The 17,716-nt window shown below is 39.4% G+C and overlaps 1 protein-coding gene across 1 annotated transcript in view; it reads right to left on the reverse strand.

Moving 5' to 3' along the window:
- glud1a (glutamate dehydrogenase 1a) overlaps positions 1-17,716 on the reverse strand; it is a 19,950-nt gene continuing 2,234 nt past the window's right edge. The window contains exons 2-13 of the mRNA XM_017715874.2: positions 15,928-16,008; positions 15,745-15,800; positions 14,216-14,279; positions 11,796-11,890; positions 9,977-10,156; positions 6,385-6,522; positions 5,809-5,946; positions 5,456-5,536; positions 5,086-5,209; positions 3,441-3,532; positions 1,234-1,296; positions 1-1,039 (exon numbers count right to left, since the gene is read on the reverse strand). Coding sequence (XP_017571363.1) covers positions 920-1,039; positions 1,234-1,296; positions 3,441-3,532; positions 5,086-5,209; positions 5,456-5,536; positions 5,809-5,946; positions 6,385-6,522; positions 9,977-10,156; positions 11,796-11,890; positions 14,216-14,279; positions 15,745-15,800; positions 15,928-16,008 — 1,232 coding nt within the window. The 3' untranslated portion in view covers positions 1-919. The remainder of the gene's footprint in view (positions 1,040-1,233; positions 1,297-3,440; positions 3,533-5,085; positions 5,210-5,455; positions 5,537-5,808; positions 5,947-6,384; positions 6,523-9,976; positions 10,157-11,795; positions 11,891-14,215; positions 14,280-15,744; positions 15,801-15,927; positions 16,009-17,716) is intronic.

Here is a 17,716-nt window from a genome sequence, read left to right on the forward strand (position 1 = left end):
TTGTGTTTAAATTGTATTTTATTTTATCTTAAACAAGGCCATACAAATTCTCCCCCTCCATCCAAATTAATGCAAGAACTCTTTCATACTCAGAAGTGACCTGACACAGAAATAAACCCTTTGTACCCAAATATAGTCCCTTCCATATACATAGAAGTTGCATAAATTCAGCATTTTAATCATTAAGACCTTGTCCACACCATTAGGAACAGAAGCATTCCGATAAAGAAATGACCCTGTTAGGCAAAAGAGCACCATAATTCCATTTCATTCTAATAATAAAGTGATTAAGCCATCAGGGTGAAGTGCAGCAAAGGTAAATGTTTCTGTGCAACTTCAGTAACATATGAAAAGCCTGAGTAAGTCATCTTTCGTGCGTTTGTCCTCCTTGTTGACCATTTGCATGACACGTTTTGGTTGAGTGCTAAAAACAAAGACATGGAAAACAAAAGCACTGGTGCTTTACAGAGTGCTGCTGCGACATTAAGGCTTAACAGGTCTTTGTATCTGATATGCTCAAACAGCTGGTGTTAAGACTATACTAACACTAAGGTGTTAATATAACCCCACAGAGTACAGCGTAAAATCAAAACATGCTTAATAAGGTACAAAAACTAGCCATTTTTGGTATGTTTATCAAGGTATTACAGTCATACTAGGGCAGTGGTGACAGCATCATGAGAGAGAGAAGCAACTCTGACTTTATGGCTTGGATAAAAGCCATGAGTAACTTTCAATAATAAAATAAGTAAATGAGGCTAAAGCTGTGTGCGTATATAAACGGTACATACTAATATAGGTCATGTAAACTTAAGATGTGAAGGTGGCATTTGGCTTGGGAAGAGTTACGTGAGATGTATAGAGTTTGTACATATGGATAGACAGACATACAGACATGCAGATGCCCTGAGACAGCTGCTTATGTGAAAGTGAGGCCGGCCTCGTTGTACACTTTAAAGACTTTCTCAATGGCGTTGACGTAGGCTGCTGTCCGCAGGTCCAGCCCCAGGTTGTACTTGTTGGCAGTGCGCATGATTTGCTGGTAGAAAGAAAAAAATAAAATTAAACTTTGTATATAACTCAACATGTCTTCTTACTTCTTTCAATAAATGAATAACTAAGGCAAATCAAATGGCTTAAAGTCACAAAACGACGCACGAAGACCCAAGACACTGGTATGACTATGAGCTTAAAGAAAGCACAATAAATGTCAAAACAACATTATCTACTAACCCTGGCAGAGCGCTCCATGGTATATGCCAGTCCAGAATGCACAATGTCCTTCTCAGACGCTCCCTGTAACCAATTTCAAACACAACAGTGAGAAGGGGAAAAAAAAACAAAAAAAACAAATTACCATAATAAATCAGGCATTAATGTTGGATAATACTGACTGATGCAGTACTCAGTAGGTGTGTAATGATCCACAAAATTAAAAATTCAATTCAAAACGGTATTGTAGCGTCTCAACACAATGCATTTTATACAGTAAAATGAGTACCTAATTATGTGTCTTGTGTTTATATGTTAATATAATGTTCGCACCATGTGCACAACTTACAGTGTGTGCACACTAAAGATGTAATTCACACATTTCCTTGTTCAATTTTATTTTTCAATTCTGAGGTCAAGATTCAATATGTTACAGTGTCTAATAAATGACATATACATATGACAGATGGGTAAACTAGCCATGAAGGGATGCACATGGTCAGCAGCAATACTCAAGTAGGCTGTGGTGATGCCTGATTTGTATTAACAGACCCAAAGTGAGTATCATTCCCTACACCATTACACCACCTCCACCAGCCTGGACTGTTGATACAAGGCAAGTTGGGTCTAGGGATTCACACAGTTGGCGCCAAATTCTGATCCCTCTATCTGTGTGTCTCAGCAGAAATCAAGATTCATGGACTGGGTTACATTTTTCCCAGTCCTCAATTGTCCAGTTTTGGGGAGCCTGTGCCCACTGCAGCCTCAGATTTCTGTTCTTGGCCGATAGAAGCTGAGCCCGATCTCCAGCTGTTGTAGCCCATCCACCTCACAGTTTGACGTTTTCTGCATTCTGAGATACTTTTCTGCTCACCACCATTGTACCGAGTAGTGATCGGAGTTATTGTTGCCTTTCTGTTAGCCTGAACCAGTCTGGGCATTCTCTGTTGACCTCTCTCATCAACAAGGGTGAAAATCTAGTTGTGTGAAAATCTCAGGAGATCAGCAGTGATGGAAATAATCATACCAGCCCATCTGACACCAATCATGCCATGGTCTAAATCACCAAGATAATTCCCCTGCATGATTTTATGCACTGCACCGCTGCCACACGACTGGCTGATTAAATACTTGCACAGAGTAGATTTATAAGTGTTCCTAAAAAATGCTCAGTGACCATAGACTGGTTTTGCTCAGTTTCATAAAAGGTTTTCCTAAACAGATTACCATGCCTACTACTAAGTGACACAGCTGCAGGTTGTAGATGATGCCCGTCTACGCTCCTGAGCTTATTTTTGCCAATATCTGTTCCCTTAAAACGTGTTGGGACGAGACATGCCTATATTTAATGTCTATATCAGGTAAAAAGAGGACATTTTCCAGAAATGTTATGACTTTAAATTTTCAACATAATTTTAAACTTTACAAGACCCTTAAAGGATCTGTGGAAACCTTCAGTTCAAACTTGTTAAATAACTGATTAGTTGAATCCACAGGGGTGAGGCTCTCGATTTACCAGTCGATCTACGTTCCCACCCTCACCTATGGTCATGAGCTTTGGGTAATGACCGAAAGAATGAGATCGCGAATGCAAGCAGCCGAAATGAGTTTCCTCCGCAGGGTGTCTGGACTCTCCCTTAGAGATAGGGTGACAAGTTCGGTCATCCGGGAGGGACTAGAGCCGCTGCTTCTCCACGTCGAGAGGAGCCAGCTGAGGTGGTTCAAGCATCTGGTTAGGATGCCTCCTGGACGCCTCCCTCGGGAGGTGTCACAGGCAAGTCCACCTGGGAGGAGACCCCGGGGAAGACCCAGGACACGCTGACGTGACTATATTGCCCAGCTGGTCTGGGAGCACCTCGGAATCCCCCCGGGGAGCTAGTGGAAGTGGCTGGGGAAAGGGAGGTCTGGGCCTCATTGCTTAGGATGCTGCCCCCGCGACCTGAACCCCGGAGAAGCGGAAGATAATGGATGGATAGATGGATGGATGGATGGATGGATGGATGGATGGATGGATGGATCCACAGGGTTGGAGCAAGGAAAACCACTGCAATCCCAGAACTGTGTTGCATATCTAGCTCCTGTTCCAGCCCAAGGATGCACTGGACACACATGAGCTATTCAAACACAGTTCTAATGTGAAGGTAGAGAAGTGGAGGACAAACTATAATAAAAACTATAATAACCTCATGCAATGTGCGTGCATGTATAAAGTACGTTTGTGCACTCACAGCAATCCTGTCCTGGAATTCAGAGGTGGGGACGACAGGTATGGATCCACCATGCTTCCCAAACTTCCTCTCCAGACTCTCCTGCACGGACACTGAAGAGAAATATTTAAATGTCTGTCTGTCTGTGCTTTTAAAATCAGACAGGTCATTCACAATCTCAAGAAAGAGGCTAGAAATTTAATAATGAGAAATTTCAGTTAGAGAAAAAATGTTTAGGAACTCATTCCAAAGCTTATTTCAAGAAATGATTCACAGCATGCAGGAAAAAAAAAAAAAACCAAAAAAAAAAAAAAAAAAAAAAAAACCCACACACACATCCAAAATATTTAAAACCATCTGACACAAATTAAGCAATGTGACCCAGGCAGCAACAACAGCCACAGCGAAAATCTTTCCTTTGGATGCTGCCTAATGAGCACCAGAAGACTCACACAGTCAGAGCTTCAGCTTTCAAAAGCTCACAGTTCTCGACCACCCCTACACTCTCACTGAAAGAGCCCCAAGGATTACAGAGCAGGCAAAGGAGCGTTTAGAGATTGGGCCACAGGCCGCAGCACAGAGATGCAGATAAATAGGCTAGACAGACTGCAGACAGCAGCCGCCCCTCTGTGCCTACTCTTCCTGGAACAGCTCCATCATGTGATCAGTAATAATGCCAGCACCACCAGCACAGAAAAGCAGGACAGGGTAGTGTGTGTGTTTGTTTTTATGCAATTTCAAAATAAAAATGTTCAGACTTTGAAGGAAAAATAAAGGAAAACAGGGGAAATCTACAGGGTCAAGAAAAGCAAAATAAACATAGCTTTGTAAAGTGTTTTTTATTTTATATTTAAAAACTCAATTTAAGGTTAGGGTTAGGTTTAGAAAAATCTTATTGGGTAGTTACATACAATGGGGATCAAAAGTCTGAGACCACTTGTGAAAGCACAAAGGTTTTACATTATTTTCCACTTGCAGTACACACATAATGTCCTATACAGCCCTATAGACCCACCTACAGTATGCATCTGTACTCTGAGAAGTTGAAAAGATGAGCAATATGAGCAGAAATCAGACAGCCCAGGAGGGTCTGGAACACATCCTTGATCACAATAGAAAAGGAGACGAGGAGAAGTCTGAAAATGAAGATGGTCTTGAGATCCACTCTAATCATGAATAGAGTAGGGTGCTTACCCAGCGCAGAAGGCAAAGGTGTTAACCACTACACTAACCAACCAATGTTCTACACAGCTGAACATAACAAGATGGTTAAGCAACAGTGTGTGCTCAAGCTTGAGAGCGGAAAAGTGCCTCTGATGAGTAGATCAAATCCACCCGAGAGTCATTTAAACACATGCGTCAATGGACAGAAAAAGTTAACGAAAAAACAAAAACAAAAAACCCTGACCCTTTTCCTCACAAAGAACTTACTATGCACAGCATCACAAATTTGCTTAATTTGAAGAGTGACCTAGAAACTTCAAAATGTTTAAATATTGCCTCATTTGTGATAAGTTTTTGTTTTCATTTTTTTTCTGAATTCTAAAACTTTTGGTCAATTATGTCTAGGCTGAAATGAAAAAAACCCCACATTTTCTGTGCTTTCAAACTTCAGCACCCCACTTTATAACACACACACACACACACACACACACACACGACTTACTGAGCAGGTGGTAATTGGAGTCTCTCTCATATTTGAAGGTCAGTCTTCCATAGCTGACGTGGTTCAGGTTCTTAAGCCACTCGAAGTAGGAGACAGTCACACCACCAGCATTCAGGTACATATCCTGTTAAATATAATAGCTTAATGAACAACCACACCAAGCTTGGGATACCCAACTCTGCACCAGGAGACCCATCATCCAACACTTTAACACACGCAATCCAGCTACTCTACATCTTGAGAATGTTCTAAATAGTCTTTAGGATGGTAGATCTACAGGAGGATTGCTAGGCTCTAATGAACCACACAAGCGCACAACTTAATAAAAAAAGGCACTGATGAGAAAAGCTGCAATGAATGCTAAACTTACAGGAATAACCATAATGTTCCTTTCAAGGAATATCTTATCAGCTTCAGGGGTGGTGGGGCCGTTGGCTCCTTCAGCAATGATCTGTAAGAAAACGGTAGCAGCAACTTTATTGCCTGGCACTCTTCATACAACTAAACTTCAGCTGGAAGAGCGTAACAAAATTTAACATTAACAGACCCAAGCATGAATTAAATAAATGTTTATATTAATCTTGGCAAGCTCTTGATGTGGAGCTACAAAAAAAAAAAAAAAAAAAAAAAAAAAAAAAAAAAAGTTAAACCACCACTTGCAGAACATTAACTCAAAATAATATCATAACTGATGCGGCGCAGGTAGCAAAACTGGCATCCAACCTTAGCTTTGACGCTGCTGGCATTGTTTTTGGTCAGCTGTTTCTCGCTGGCAGCAGGGATCAAAATATCACAGTCTGCCTCCAAGATGCTGCCCTCGTAGGGTGTGGCATTGGGAAAGCCTACAATAGTACCATGAGCCTGAAGACAGACAGGTCAGCTGTCATTTTATGTCAGAAAGAGAACACAATACATCGATACAGTGATATCTTCACGCACACTCTTGTCCTTATGCGACTGTATAACCACTAGATGGCAACCTTTGACTGTTATTGAGAAACACATCAGCTCAACCTGCAATTCTGATTTGCCAAAAGATTCACAATGAGACAAAGCGCTCTAAATTTTCAATCCATACCATGATTGGGTTTTTAAGTAGAAGATATTTTATTAGGAAAGCCAGCACTGTGCATCTTGTTTTATAGATAGAAACATTTTTTGTTTCTCACATTTTGTCATTTCTTACAATCAAAACAAAAGGAAATCTCTAAGGTGCAGACTCAAACTTGTCAACACAAAATATAAATCAAATGTAATGATTGCATAACTAGTTAGTTCATTGAAACTTCATAGACTCACCAGTTTGTAGTCCTCCAGCTCTTTGGGGTCAATGCCATTAGGGTTCCAGATACTTCCATCCAGCTCTCCTACTCCCACACATTTGGCCCCAAAGCGGTGCAGGTAGCGCATGGAGTGCAGGCCCACGTTACCAAAGCCCTACGCCAGAACATCAAAACAGCAAGACTTTATCAGTCATGGTCAAATTAAACATTCATCATTCAAAGCAGTGGTAATGAATCCAAGATCTTATTCATGGCACATTTTCAGGTTTTCTTTGCTCTAATGCACCTGCCTTAGCACGTAAAATGCTTGATAATCGATGATCCCGCATAGACAAAGACAAAATAGAAGGGCACAGGATTACATCAAACACGTCAAGGTCAGATAATACAACTCCTTCTCAAAAAAAAAAAAAAAAAAAAAAAAAAAAAAAAAAAAAAAAAATCATCCATGTATGTTCCAGTCCTTAAATCTCAGAATATAACATTCTCTTATAAAACACTGTCTAATATCAAACAGGCAGTTAAAATCAAGTCAAATTTCCAACCGTTTTGTACCTCTGCATTATAATTTACTAATGCCACCTTGTGGCAAAGTTTGAGATGTGACTCAAAAATTCATAAAAGGTCAAACAGTCCTAAAACAATACAATCACTCACAGGTTGCATGTCTGTTTGGCTGCCATCACAGCGAACTATAGCTTTATTGAGCTCTCAGTGTACCTGGTAAAGCCTAAATGCACAGTTACTCTCACAAATTTGCCTTGACTGTCCACATTCGTGTTGGTGACCCATCATCAAGTTAGCTGCTGTCAACACGACATGGATGACGACAGTAAAGCATAAAAGAAATAAAAACTGATTTAACTGTTCTTATTACACCCACACGGATACCTCTCAGGTATTAGTTAGGTATCTCCTTCAGCATGACCGGTTTGGCAGTGGGTCAGTAATGGTGTGGGGTGGCATTTCTTTGGAGGGCCGCAGAGCCCTCCATGTGCTCGCCAGAGGTAGCCTGACTGCCATTAGGTACCGAGATGAGATCCTCAGACCCCTTGTGAGACCATATGCTGGTGCGGTCGGCCCTGGGTTAATGCAGGACAATGCTAGACCTCATGTGGCTGGAGTGTGTCAGCAGTTCCTGCAAGGCATTGAAGCAATGGACTGGCCCGCCCGTTCCCCAGACCTGAATCCGATTGAGCACATCTGGGACATCATGTCTCGCTCCATCCACCAACGCCACGTTGCACCACAGACTGTCCAGGAGTTGGCGGATGCTTTAGTCCAGGTCTGGGAGGAGATCCCTCAGGAGACCACCCGCCACCTCATCAGGAGCTGCCCAGGCGTTGTAGGGAGGTCATACAGGCACGTGGAGGCCACACACAATACTGAGCCTCATTTTGACTTGTTTTAAAGACATTACATCAAAGTTGGATCAGCCTGTCGTGTGTTTTTCCACTTTAATTTTGTGTGTGACTCCAAATCCAGGCCTCCATTGGTTAATAAATTGGATTTCCATTGATGATTTTTGTGTGATTTTGTTGTCAGCACATTCAACTTTGTACAGAACAAAGTATTCAATGAGAATATTTCACTCATTCAGATCTAGGATGTGTTATTTGAGTGTTCCCTTTATTTTTTTGAGCAGTGTATATAAAAGAAAAAAGAAAAGTGGCTATTGCAACTTTTGGCACCCATAAAGAGATTTTTATGCCTTTTTATGCCACCGCTTTTGCCTTATTGCGGTGTTTCCTTTTAAAGTGTAAAATACTGGGAGGAAATTAATGTAACAAAGCACCTACTCTGATTTACCAAAACGTAGAGTAAATACTGACTGTGCACCGTTTAACGCCTGAGAAAAACTCATCTTCGTTTTGGTGCCAACAAAGCTGCCATTGTCCATGCTCAAAAAAAAAGACATTTAATTATTTTTATGAGAAAACCATCTGTAAATGGGTACCATGTTACATCATTCTTAATTTTATGAAGAAAAAAAAACAAAAAAGTCTCAGAAAAACTATTTTCAACTGATAAGTCCTAACACTGGATATATTTTACCACAATTATCAGTGTCTGAGGAGAAGCTTTTGCCTAAATAACAAATGGACCGTTTTTCTAAAGGATTGCAAAAGCAAATATTTAAACTCTTTTGGCTCTGTAACCCCTGATTTCCTGAAGATACTTGTTATTTTAGTCACACTGTGGCTTCTTTAGCAGAAATGTCAGCCTTTGATCACACTCAGTGAAACCAGTGACATCAAACAGGGATTTTACAGTATCATGTGTTTTCCAAAGGCACGTGGCATGAAACATCAACTCATATCACCAGCCAAAAGTCAAGATTATTGCATCATTTTTTTTTGCTGTATTATATCAAAATAATATCTTTCCCTCCTAAATAATGACTCATGTTGAAATAAAACTTTTTCAAAAACTAATAACTAATTTTAAGTCGAAATTTAATGTAATGGGTCACAGTTTGAACCTTAATTAGACAAGGATTAAAGTTCTATATAAAAAAATCATGCAAGTCAAATGAACTACTTTGAACTGGCCACCCCAACCAGCGCAAAGTGTCGGCACACTGTCAGTATTTAGTGCATCTCTTAGCAAATCTTCTCATTTGTCTTTTAAATCATACGTTGTGTTTAACATAACCACAGACATGAGCTAATAATGCCAAAAAAATCAATTTCGATTTCAGGCTGACTTTAACAGAGAAATCAGAAATCTAGATGAATGGAGTAAGACCTGATCAGTGTACACTGTGCATCAAGAGTAAGCTGCAGCATTCTCAAACGTTGAGTAATCAAAGCCAGCAGCAGAGTCAGCATTTAAGCATAAACCTGGCTCGTGAGCTGCATCACGTCACTAATGCACTACTGCTATACATCATATGCTTCTTCTCCCTTTAAGAACAAGTAGGCCTATAGAACATTCTTCTTTCTTCCGGCTGCTCCCTTTAGGGGTCGCCACAGCTGCCACCATCTTGCCCTATCCATTGCCTCCTCTACTTTCACACCAACCATCTCCATGCCCACCTCCTACATCCATAAACCTTCTCTGAGGTCTACCTGTTCTTCTTCTACCCGGCAGCTCCATCTCCAACATTCTTTGCCCAATATATCCACTATTCCTCCTCAACACATGTCCAAACCATCTCAACCTGGCCTCTCTGGCTTTATCTCCAAACTGCTCCACCTTCACCGTCCCTCTGATCTGCTCATTTCTAATCTTGTCCAGCCTCGTCACTCCCAACGAAAATCTCAGCATCTTCATCTCCGCCACCTCCAGCTCAGCCTCCTGTCTTTTAGACAGAGCCACAGTCTCCAAACCAGACATCATAGCAGGACGCACTACTGTCTTGTAAACCTTCCCTTTCACTCTTGCTGCTATCCTTCTGTCACACATCAGCCCTGATGAGTTTTAATTAAAAGGATGTGTCCTGTCACCAGCTCCTTAATGCCCATATAGATTTACAAAGCCGTCTCATCACTAATGAAATATGTTAATCTAATTTGCTCTAATTAATACAGCACACGCAATCCTCCCCCGCAAATGTTACTGCAGTGCACACGATGTGGCATTGTTACTGCACGGTTTCCTCATACCTGAATAACAAAGGTCTTGTCTCCAAAGCCAGGAGATAAGCCCAGCTGACTCATGTAAGCAGCCTCATTGACAAAGTTCTCAATGCCGTGAAAGACTCCTCGGCCGGTGGCTGAGATTCTGCCGTGGATTCCACCCTGGCTGATGGGCTTTCCTGTCACACAAGCATGAGCGTTGATGTCCTGGGTAGGTGAATAAGCAACAAAAGGTACAAAAGAATCATCAAAAAAAAGAAAGCGTTCACAAAAAAAGCAGAAAAGGAGCTTTTCTATGAAAGCAGAGCATTTGAGAAAGCTAATTAAAAAGCAGATCACATTTTTAAACACCCTTAAGATGCCTTTTGTATCTTAGTAAATCAAGGTCATTTGCTAGGTAAATAGAACAGACATGAATCATGAGACAGACACAAATAATAATTCAGAAATCATTGTCGATATCTGACTGTATACCCCAACAGTTACAATACCTACGCCTCCATTCATTTTTGCAGACCTGTAATTTTTAAATAAAAAAGTTCTTGCAGAACTTTTGGTTTATGGTTTATTATTTTAAGTTTTACATTTTGTGTAATTTTAATGATAAAACTGAACATTAAGCTTTAATGACAACTCAAAAATCTGAGCAGTACCATCACTGTGTAAATAGGTGAAAATACACAGCTGATATTTGATCCAAGATTCATACCGGACTGCTGCTTTTTTGCTGTCTTTTTATGAATGGACGACTGGAGAGAGTTACACCATCCATAATTTTCAGCTTGCCCTACTAACCAAAACAGAATACTGTATACATTTACACCCATTACAGTATAAGCAGACATCTAGTCACGGGGCAGTCGTGGGCTGGAGGTTAGGGAACCAGCCCTGTGACCGGAAGGTTGCCGGTCCGATCCCCTCGGCTGACAGTTCATGACTGAAGTGTCCTTGAGCAAGGCACCTAACCCCCAATTGCTCCCCGGGCGCCGTGGATAGGGCTGCCCACTGCTCTGGGCAAGTGTTCTCACTGCCCCCTAGTGTGTGTTCTCACTAGTGTGCATGTATGTGGGTGTTTCACTGCATGGATGGGTTAAATGCAGAGGTCTAATTTCACAGTGTGCAACCACTGAGACAAATGGTTGTAAATTCTACTCTATTCTTCTATTCTTAACAGCACAGTGAAAAGCAGAGCCTTGCACATAGTCAGGCATGGGACAGGACTGTGTACTCTGCACTGTGTGGCTTTGAATTAATAAAGGCTGAAAGATATTGTGCACTGCTGGGAAACAGTCACGTTCACAAAAAGCAAATATTTTGGGTCATCTGTGTTCCACAGAATCACAATATTCCAAAACACTTAGGCGCCGTTTCTACACCTACGTTTAGGTTTCACCGATTTGACCTGGTATTTTCCCACCTACTCCACTTACAAAGCACAGAGAACAACAGTTTCAGAGCGGTAATTGTCATCAAGCCTTCCCATCACCACAGTAACACAGAGTTCACAGAGTTCAAAGCCTGAGAACAGGTCAAAGAGTCAATCACTGCTCTAAATCAGGGTGACAACAGAGGAGGGGCCATGAGTGGAACTAAAAGGTTTTTTTTTTTATTCTATTGTAAGGAGAGCAGGCAGTGGTAACCATTTCAGGAAGGCAAATATTGTCATATCATACATCATGGAAAAAATACCTGCTCCTCTAGAGATACAAGCTATGGTTTATGTGACTATGTTAACAAATTAGCCCCTGTACAAAGGATTTGAAACTTACTATCAGCAAAGTCAACAGAACAGACCTCATCCCATATCTTAGTGAGCTCAAACTAATCAGCAAGACAGCAGACTTACGTGGTGACCCATAGTGTTTGCGTAAGTGTCAGCAATCCAAGACATTTCCCTCTCTCCAGTGCTCATGTCAGGAGCAGGGACATCAATGCCAGGCCCTGAGATAAGAAGAGAAGGGAGCTTTAAAATGTACCATTGATCCACCACTGGCCAGAGTTAATAAATAAATAAATAAATAAATAAAAGCAGTATAAAGCCTTTGTAAGTAAGGACACGCCAAGCCTTTTTAAAAATGCAAATGATTCATGAATTGCCCACAAATGCATTTTTTGCAGCAACAGTTGTGAAGTTCAAAAAGCTTTACAAAACTTTGGGGGGAAAAACAACCACACAATAAAACAAACACACTCTAATAAGGAACTCCTGTTAAGATTGAAAATACCCAACATCTAAATTTAGAGTGGGTTATTAATTTACAATCTATTTCACCCCTAACAGTAAGCTACCAAATATTATTATTATTATTATTATTATTATTAATAATAATAATAATAAAAATAATCTACTTTGAATATAGCAACTTTCATACATTAAAATTTCAGCTCATGCTTTACAGTACAAAGTAAAAACAACAGCAAGAACAGAAAAAAGATAAACATAAAATGAACAAATAATAAAAATGTAACAAATAAAAGCAATAGCAGAAAATGCAAATTTAAATGCACAAGATAAAAATATCAATAAAATACAACAATTTTAATGATTTTTTCAATTATTTTACTAAAAATATAAGTTAGAGATCTGTAGTTGTTAAAAACGGAGAAATCAAGTTTACGCTTCCCAAAAGGTCTTACAACTGCCGTTTTGAGTTGTCTGAAAAAAGTGCTTGTTTCCAAAGAAATTCAGTGTCCAACACACAGGCTGTCAGAATTGAATCTGAAATACAGGTCGATACATTTGCACGACAACTTCTGTTGAAGTTTTGTCTCATTAATCTTCTTAAAACTAGTTATAGTGTTTTACTGATGAATAAAAATAGAGTCTATTACTGGAAGTTCTGGAGTGACTAAATGTTGCAAAATCGATACATTTTGACAGAGAAGCCTCACTGAAAATAACTGGTTAATTAAGGATTTAACAGGCAATTAATTACTGAAAAAACTGCGTCCGTTGACATTAATACGTTGCGAGTGGTATTTCTGTCTCTCTGTTCGCACCGCATTGCTATTAATATTAATACACTTTTTAAGAAGGTTACAGTGAAGTTAGTTTAGTTTTCCTCTATTTCCACTCTGCTTTGTGGCAGTCCCTTTTCAACTGGTTTATCTTTTCATTTTTCCATGGCATTTTTGTGGACTCTAGTCTTTTCTGTGCAACACTATCTAGAACAGATCTTAGCTTACAGTTAAAACTGATGACCATTTTATGCACTGTTGAGTTGTAGAGCAGGTGTGGAATGTTGAGTGTTACTAAAAGCAGCCGCTGTGTTAAAATACCATTTTTCTTCTATCACATCAACAGAAGCAGACGTACTAAAAAAAAACACATTAGTGATCTGATATCCAAAATTCCATATGTTAATAAATAAACCTTGTTCCATGACTAAGTCTAGTGCTACCATGAACGCGTCTCAAATGTGTTGAAAACTGCATGAATTCTGCTTTTTTTCTCATCAACATGAAAATTTAAAATCACCAGTCAGAAGAATTCCATCATGATTAGTTACCAAGACAGACAGTAGTTCAGAAAATTCTAGTAAGGATGATGCATATTTGGGTGGACAAACAGCCGCCAGTAAGACTGGTTTCTGACCTTTAAGCAGAACGGCAAGATATTCAAAGAAGAAACCGTTTCAATTGAAATATTTTTGCAATTAAAAATATTGGAAAAAACAACCACTAGACCACAGCTAGACCACCTCCCTTCTTACCTGATTGATTGTGTTGATATAGCTAACAGAACGTAGGCAGGCTGGAAAGGACAATTCATTTGCCACCAAGCAAATGATGCCTTAGCTACACGTATATCTAGCATGTTTAGTTACACAACAAAATAAGGATCACTTGAAATCAATAAAGCGCAATTAAATGTCATACTTAAAACTTTTGTGCATGGCAATCTCATTAGAATAAATGGCATTTTTGCCAATGTTCTTTAAAGCTTGTTAATAATGTCCAAGAAGCAAAAACAAAGGGCAGCAAAACCACATTCACTCAGCGTTATACTGCACTGTGATGGCATGAACACCACAATGTTGTACTGATACTGTTGCCAAGGTTGCATATACAGCATAAAACTTCTTTAAGCATATAAACCAAAGCATACTCAGCAAACTGCATCACTTTTGGAACAAACTCTCCCCACAGCACTTCTTTTCTAATGATCAGTTGATTTTTCCACCCACTTCAGGCTTCGGAAGCTGTTCATTTAAGAGCACTCCACTCTCTGCTTCTGGCAAAGAAGCAAAAGTCGAATTTACTTACCGATAAATCCCTTCTTTGCCAGCTCAATGGTGAACCGTCTTGTGATTTTCTCCAGCTCATTGTCCTAAATGACAAAAAAAGACAATGATTATAAAGATGCAATCATCATTTAACTCCTATTACTGAGAAATTAGTTTTATTGCCAGGTGTCTTGGTTTAAAAGACCTCCTGGTGCACTGATGCTGTTTTGCTGCATTTTGAATAAATAATGGCCAGTTCTAGTTAAAGCAAAACAATAGTTGCTTGTGTGAATATTAGTGTCTCTTTTAAAGCAAACAATGTCAGTGACTCCTTTGGAAACAGGTTGTGTCAGGAGGACACAGTTACAAATGACTGGTTTTAAGATTGGAAGGACAGATTAGGTTAGGATAGAAGCAGCAGCAGGGTGCACATCAGTAAAGGGTGAACATATTAAGTACTGCCAAACTTCATATTTTACTTAGTATTGAAGGGTTCTGTGTAATTTTCCATTAAATACATGTTTCCTGATTTTTTTCTGATGCTGAAAAATCTACTGTTGCATTGCAGGTGGGGTTGCAATGTAGTCTAGGAGTTCTGGAAAGAAGTGTCTCAATCTATTTTTGTCTATAGAGCTACCTCTGAAACTTTTTATTTTGGGTATTTTCCCTAAAAAGTATATTATGGGAAGCTTTAATTATTTAATTAATCAATTAATTTTCTTATTTGACATATGTATTACAGAGGCAAAATGCTGATAGCTTTGTTCTGGAAAAGAGGGACCATCATGCAATGGATAAAGAATATGTTCTTTTGTTTGTTTATGAAAAATATAACATATATATGAAAAACAAAACAGCCTAAATTTATAAAAGGTACTATATGCAATCCATTCCTATCCTATTTACATGCAGACATTAACAGGTTGTTGTAAAAAGATGATGTGTGCTAAATCAATGCTTATATTTCCATAAATTATAAGTTAATTAGTTATTATTTTCCCATAGTTTCACGATCATTTGAGAAATGCTAGACTTGCTGACCATCTTTTGGGACAGGAGTCGTGTTCTTTACTTACCATGTGATATCCAAAAAAATGTAAACTTGACGAATATGACAATTAGATTTGCTTCAAAATAAATCAACAAAAGCCAAGAACAGATCCAGCTATAGGGCCTTCACTTGATCCGCTGTGCCAACTCTAAGTCAGGGGGCTTTCTCAGCTGCATTAAGTGCCAACTGATGACTCCACAACTCAATACATCCAAGCACTTGCTGCCAAAAATAAATCATGCCAAACAGGCAATTATACGCTGCACGGGCACCTGGAAGTGAGGAAATCTGGAAAACCAGTCCAAATCACAAGTAAAAACAGTAAAAATCACAAGTCTTCAATCCTTCACTTCAAAAGTACATCATGAAATGTATTACATGAAGTTAGCCCTGTTAACATTCCATGGTGGCACATGATAAATGAACTAGTAAGCTGCATTACCTTTACAACTACATGACCATATCCCCAATTTTTAAAACTCAAAACGCAATGGATATCACAAAAAATAACAACTTACAGAGTAATCCTTGGGGTTGATCTTCACTCCAGCCTTTGCTCCTCCAAAAGGTACATCTATAGATGAGCAATTTAATTAGTCATGCCTGTTCACATTAAGATATTCAAGCTGAAGACAGTAGCTAAATAATAATAATAATAATAATAATAATAATAATAATAATAATAATAAAACCTCACTCACCAACAACAGCACATTTGTACGTCATCAAAGAAGCCAAAGCCTTCACTTCGTCAACAGACACCTCTGTGCTGTAACGAATACCTGGAAACAGGTGCAAAATATGAATGTGACCAACTTTTATGCACATTATACATGTTTTCTCTGTATGCACTTTGCTCACAAGCAGAGCACAGCTCCATCACTTTGGTCATTATGGAAACTACGGGCAATGTGAAAGTCCCCTCACATTAGCCATATTAGTCAGATCCCTACAAATACACTGGCTGCACTGTAATCCTATTAATCAGAAAGTATAGTATTTTAAGATCATCCTCCACTTTCACTGATAAACACTGCCTTACACAGAGCAAATACATTTTTTAGGAATGAAACAATGCATGTAATATTGAACACAACTGTACAGCAGCATTATGTACTGGATCATATGGACCTATCTAGCATGTTAGTTTGAGGCTATTAGATTATGGCTTTTGTTTCAAATATTGTACTTTTATAATGCTGAATGCTCTGATAAACTAACAACATTAACATAAGGCACATTTCCAGGCGCCGAATCTTTAAAAATAAAATTTAGAAAAAAGACACCACTGTACTGTTTCAAATAAAGCTCTGAATTTTGTGACTCATGCATCGCTTCATGCAGCATGTTGTTTGGTTGCAGTGGAAGATTTTAAATGGTTTCAGCTGCTGGACATTAAAAAAGAACCACAAAAGAAGGGAAACAAAGTTGGGCAGAGCAGGCAGAAAACCAGCCGACATGATGACTCAGTCCCTCTGCTATTTGGAAAAAGTAAGTCAGGAAGCGCCTCAATCTGGGTGTGGCTGAAGAATAACTATCCCAGACTTGCCTTCAGCTACAAGCACTTGTTAAACAATGATCTGATATAAAAAGTATAACTCTGAGGATGTAAAAAGCTTCATTATTAACTGGGAAAAAAACACTTTTGAAGGATTACACAGCAGCAGGACAACTCACTCTATTAGAGTGATCTTTTCAGTCATACAATCACAAACAGCATTCTCCAGCCTCTGTGAATGAGGCTGATAAGTCAACGCATGCACGATGAACAAAATAACCTCCATCTTCAGTTAGCTGGTGAGTGAGACATCAGGAAAGGTTGGTTTCTCTTCAGCAGTGAAACAGGGTGTGTTCATGATACAATGAACTACACAGATCACACGAAAAGAGATGCACTTCATCAGCTAAGGCTCAGCATCTGGTTCTGTGAGTAATGCAGCAGAGTACAACTCAAACAACACTGCAGACGTCCAGCCCTTCCTACAACCACTGAACTCCTACTTAAGCTACTGTTTTACAAGCTATCACTGGCACAAGTATAATAAGTAGTAGTGCTGTACTGCAGTAACTGAGGCAGTTTGCTTCCTACAAGGCCACTGTCTTCCAGAAAAACTGGAAATCTAACTACATGAACAAAAGTTGGAAACCGGCTGGAGGAGTTAAAAGTTGTTCCACTGTCCACATGTAAAGTGATTAGTATCTAGTGCATTAGAGAAATGAATGATATGCAAACAAATAAAGATGTTCAAGTTAAGGTGGAATATGCTTCCACTTTATGACAGACATAAGATGGCCTTTGTACTCAAATGTCAATCCGTGGAAAAGGTCAGGATATTCATTCCCTGACTAACCAAAGAAAAATATCACAAGCTGCTGAATAACATGCTGTCCAGTTCAAGCTTCATATTCAAAGGGAACCCATACCTCAGACATGGAGGAGTGAGTAGGTCCAAAGAGCAACATAAAGAACAGAACAACCAGGACAGCATT

This window comes from Pygocentrus nattereri, chromosome 5, assembly GCF_015220715.1.
Source record: "Pygocentrus nattereri isolate fPygNat1 chromosome 5, fPygNat1.pri, whole genome shotgun sequence".
Lineage (NCBI taxonomy): Eukaryota > Metazoa > Chordata > Actinopteri > Characiformes > Serrasalmidae > Pygocentrus > Pygocentrus nattereri.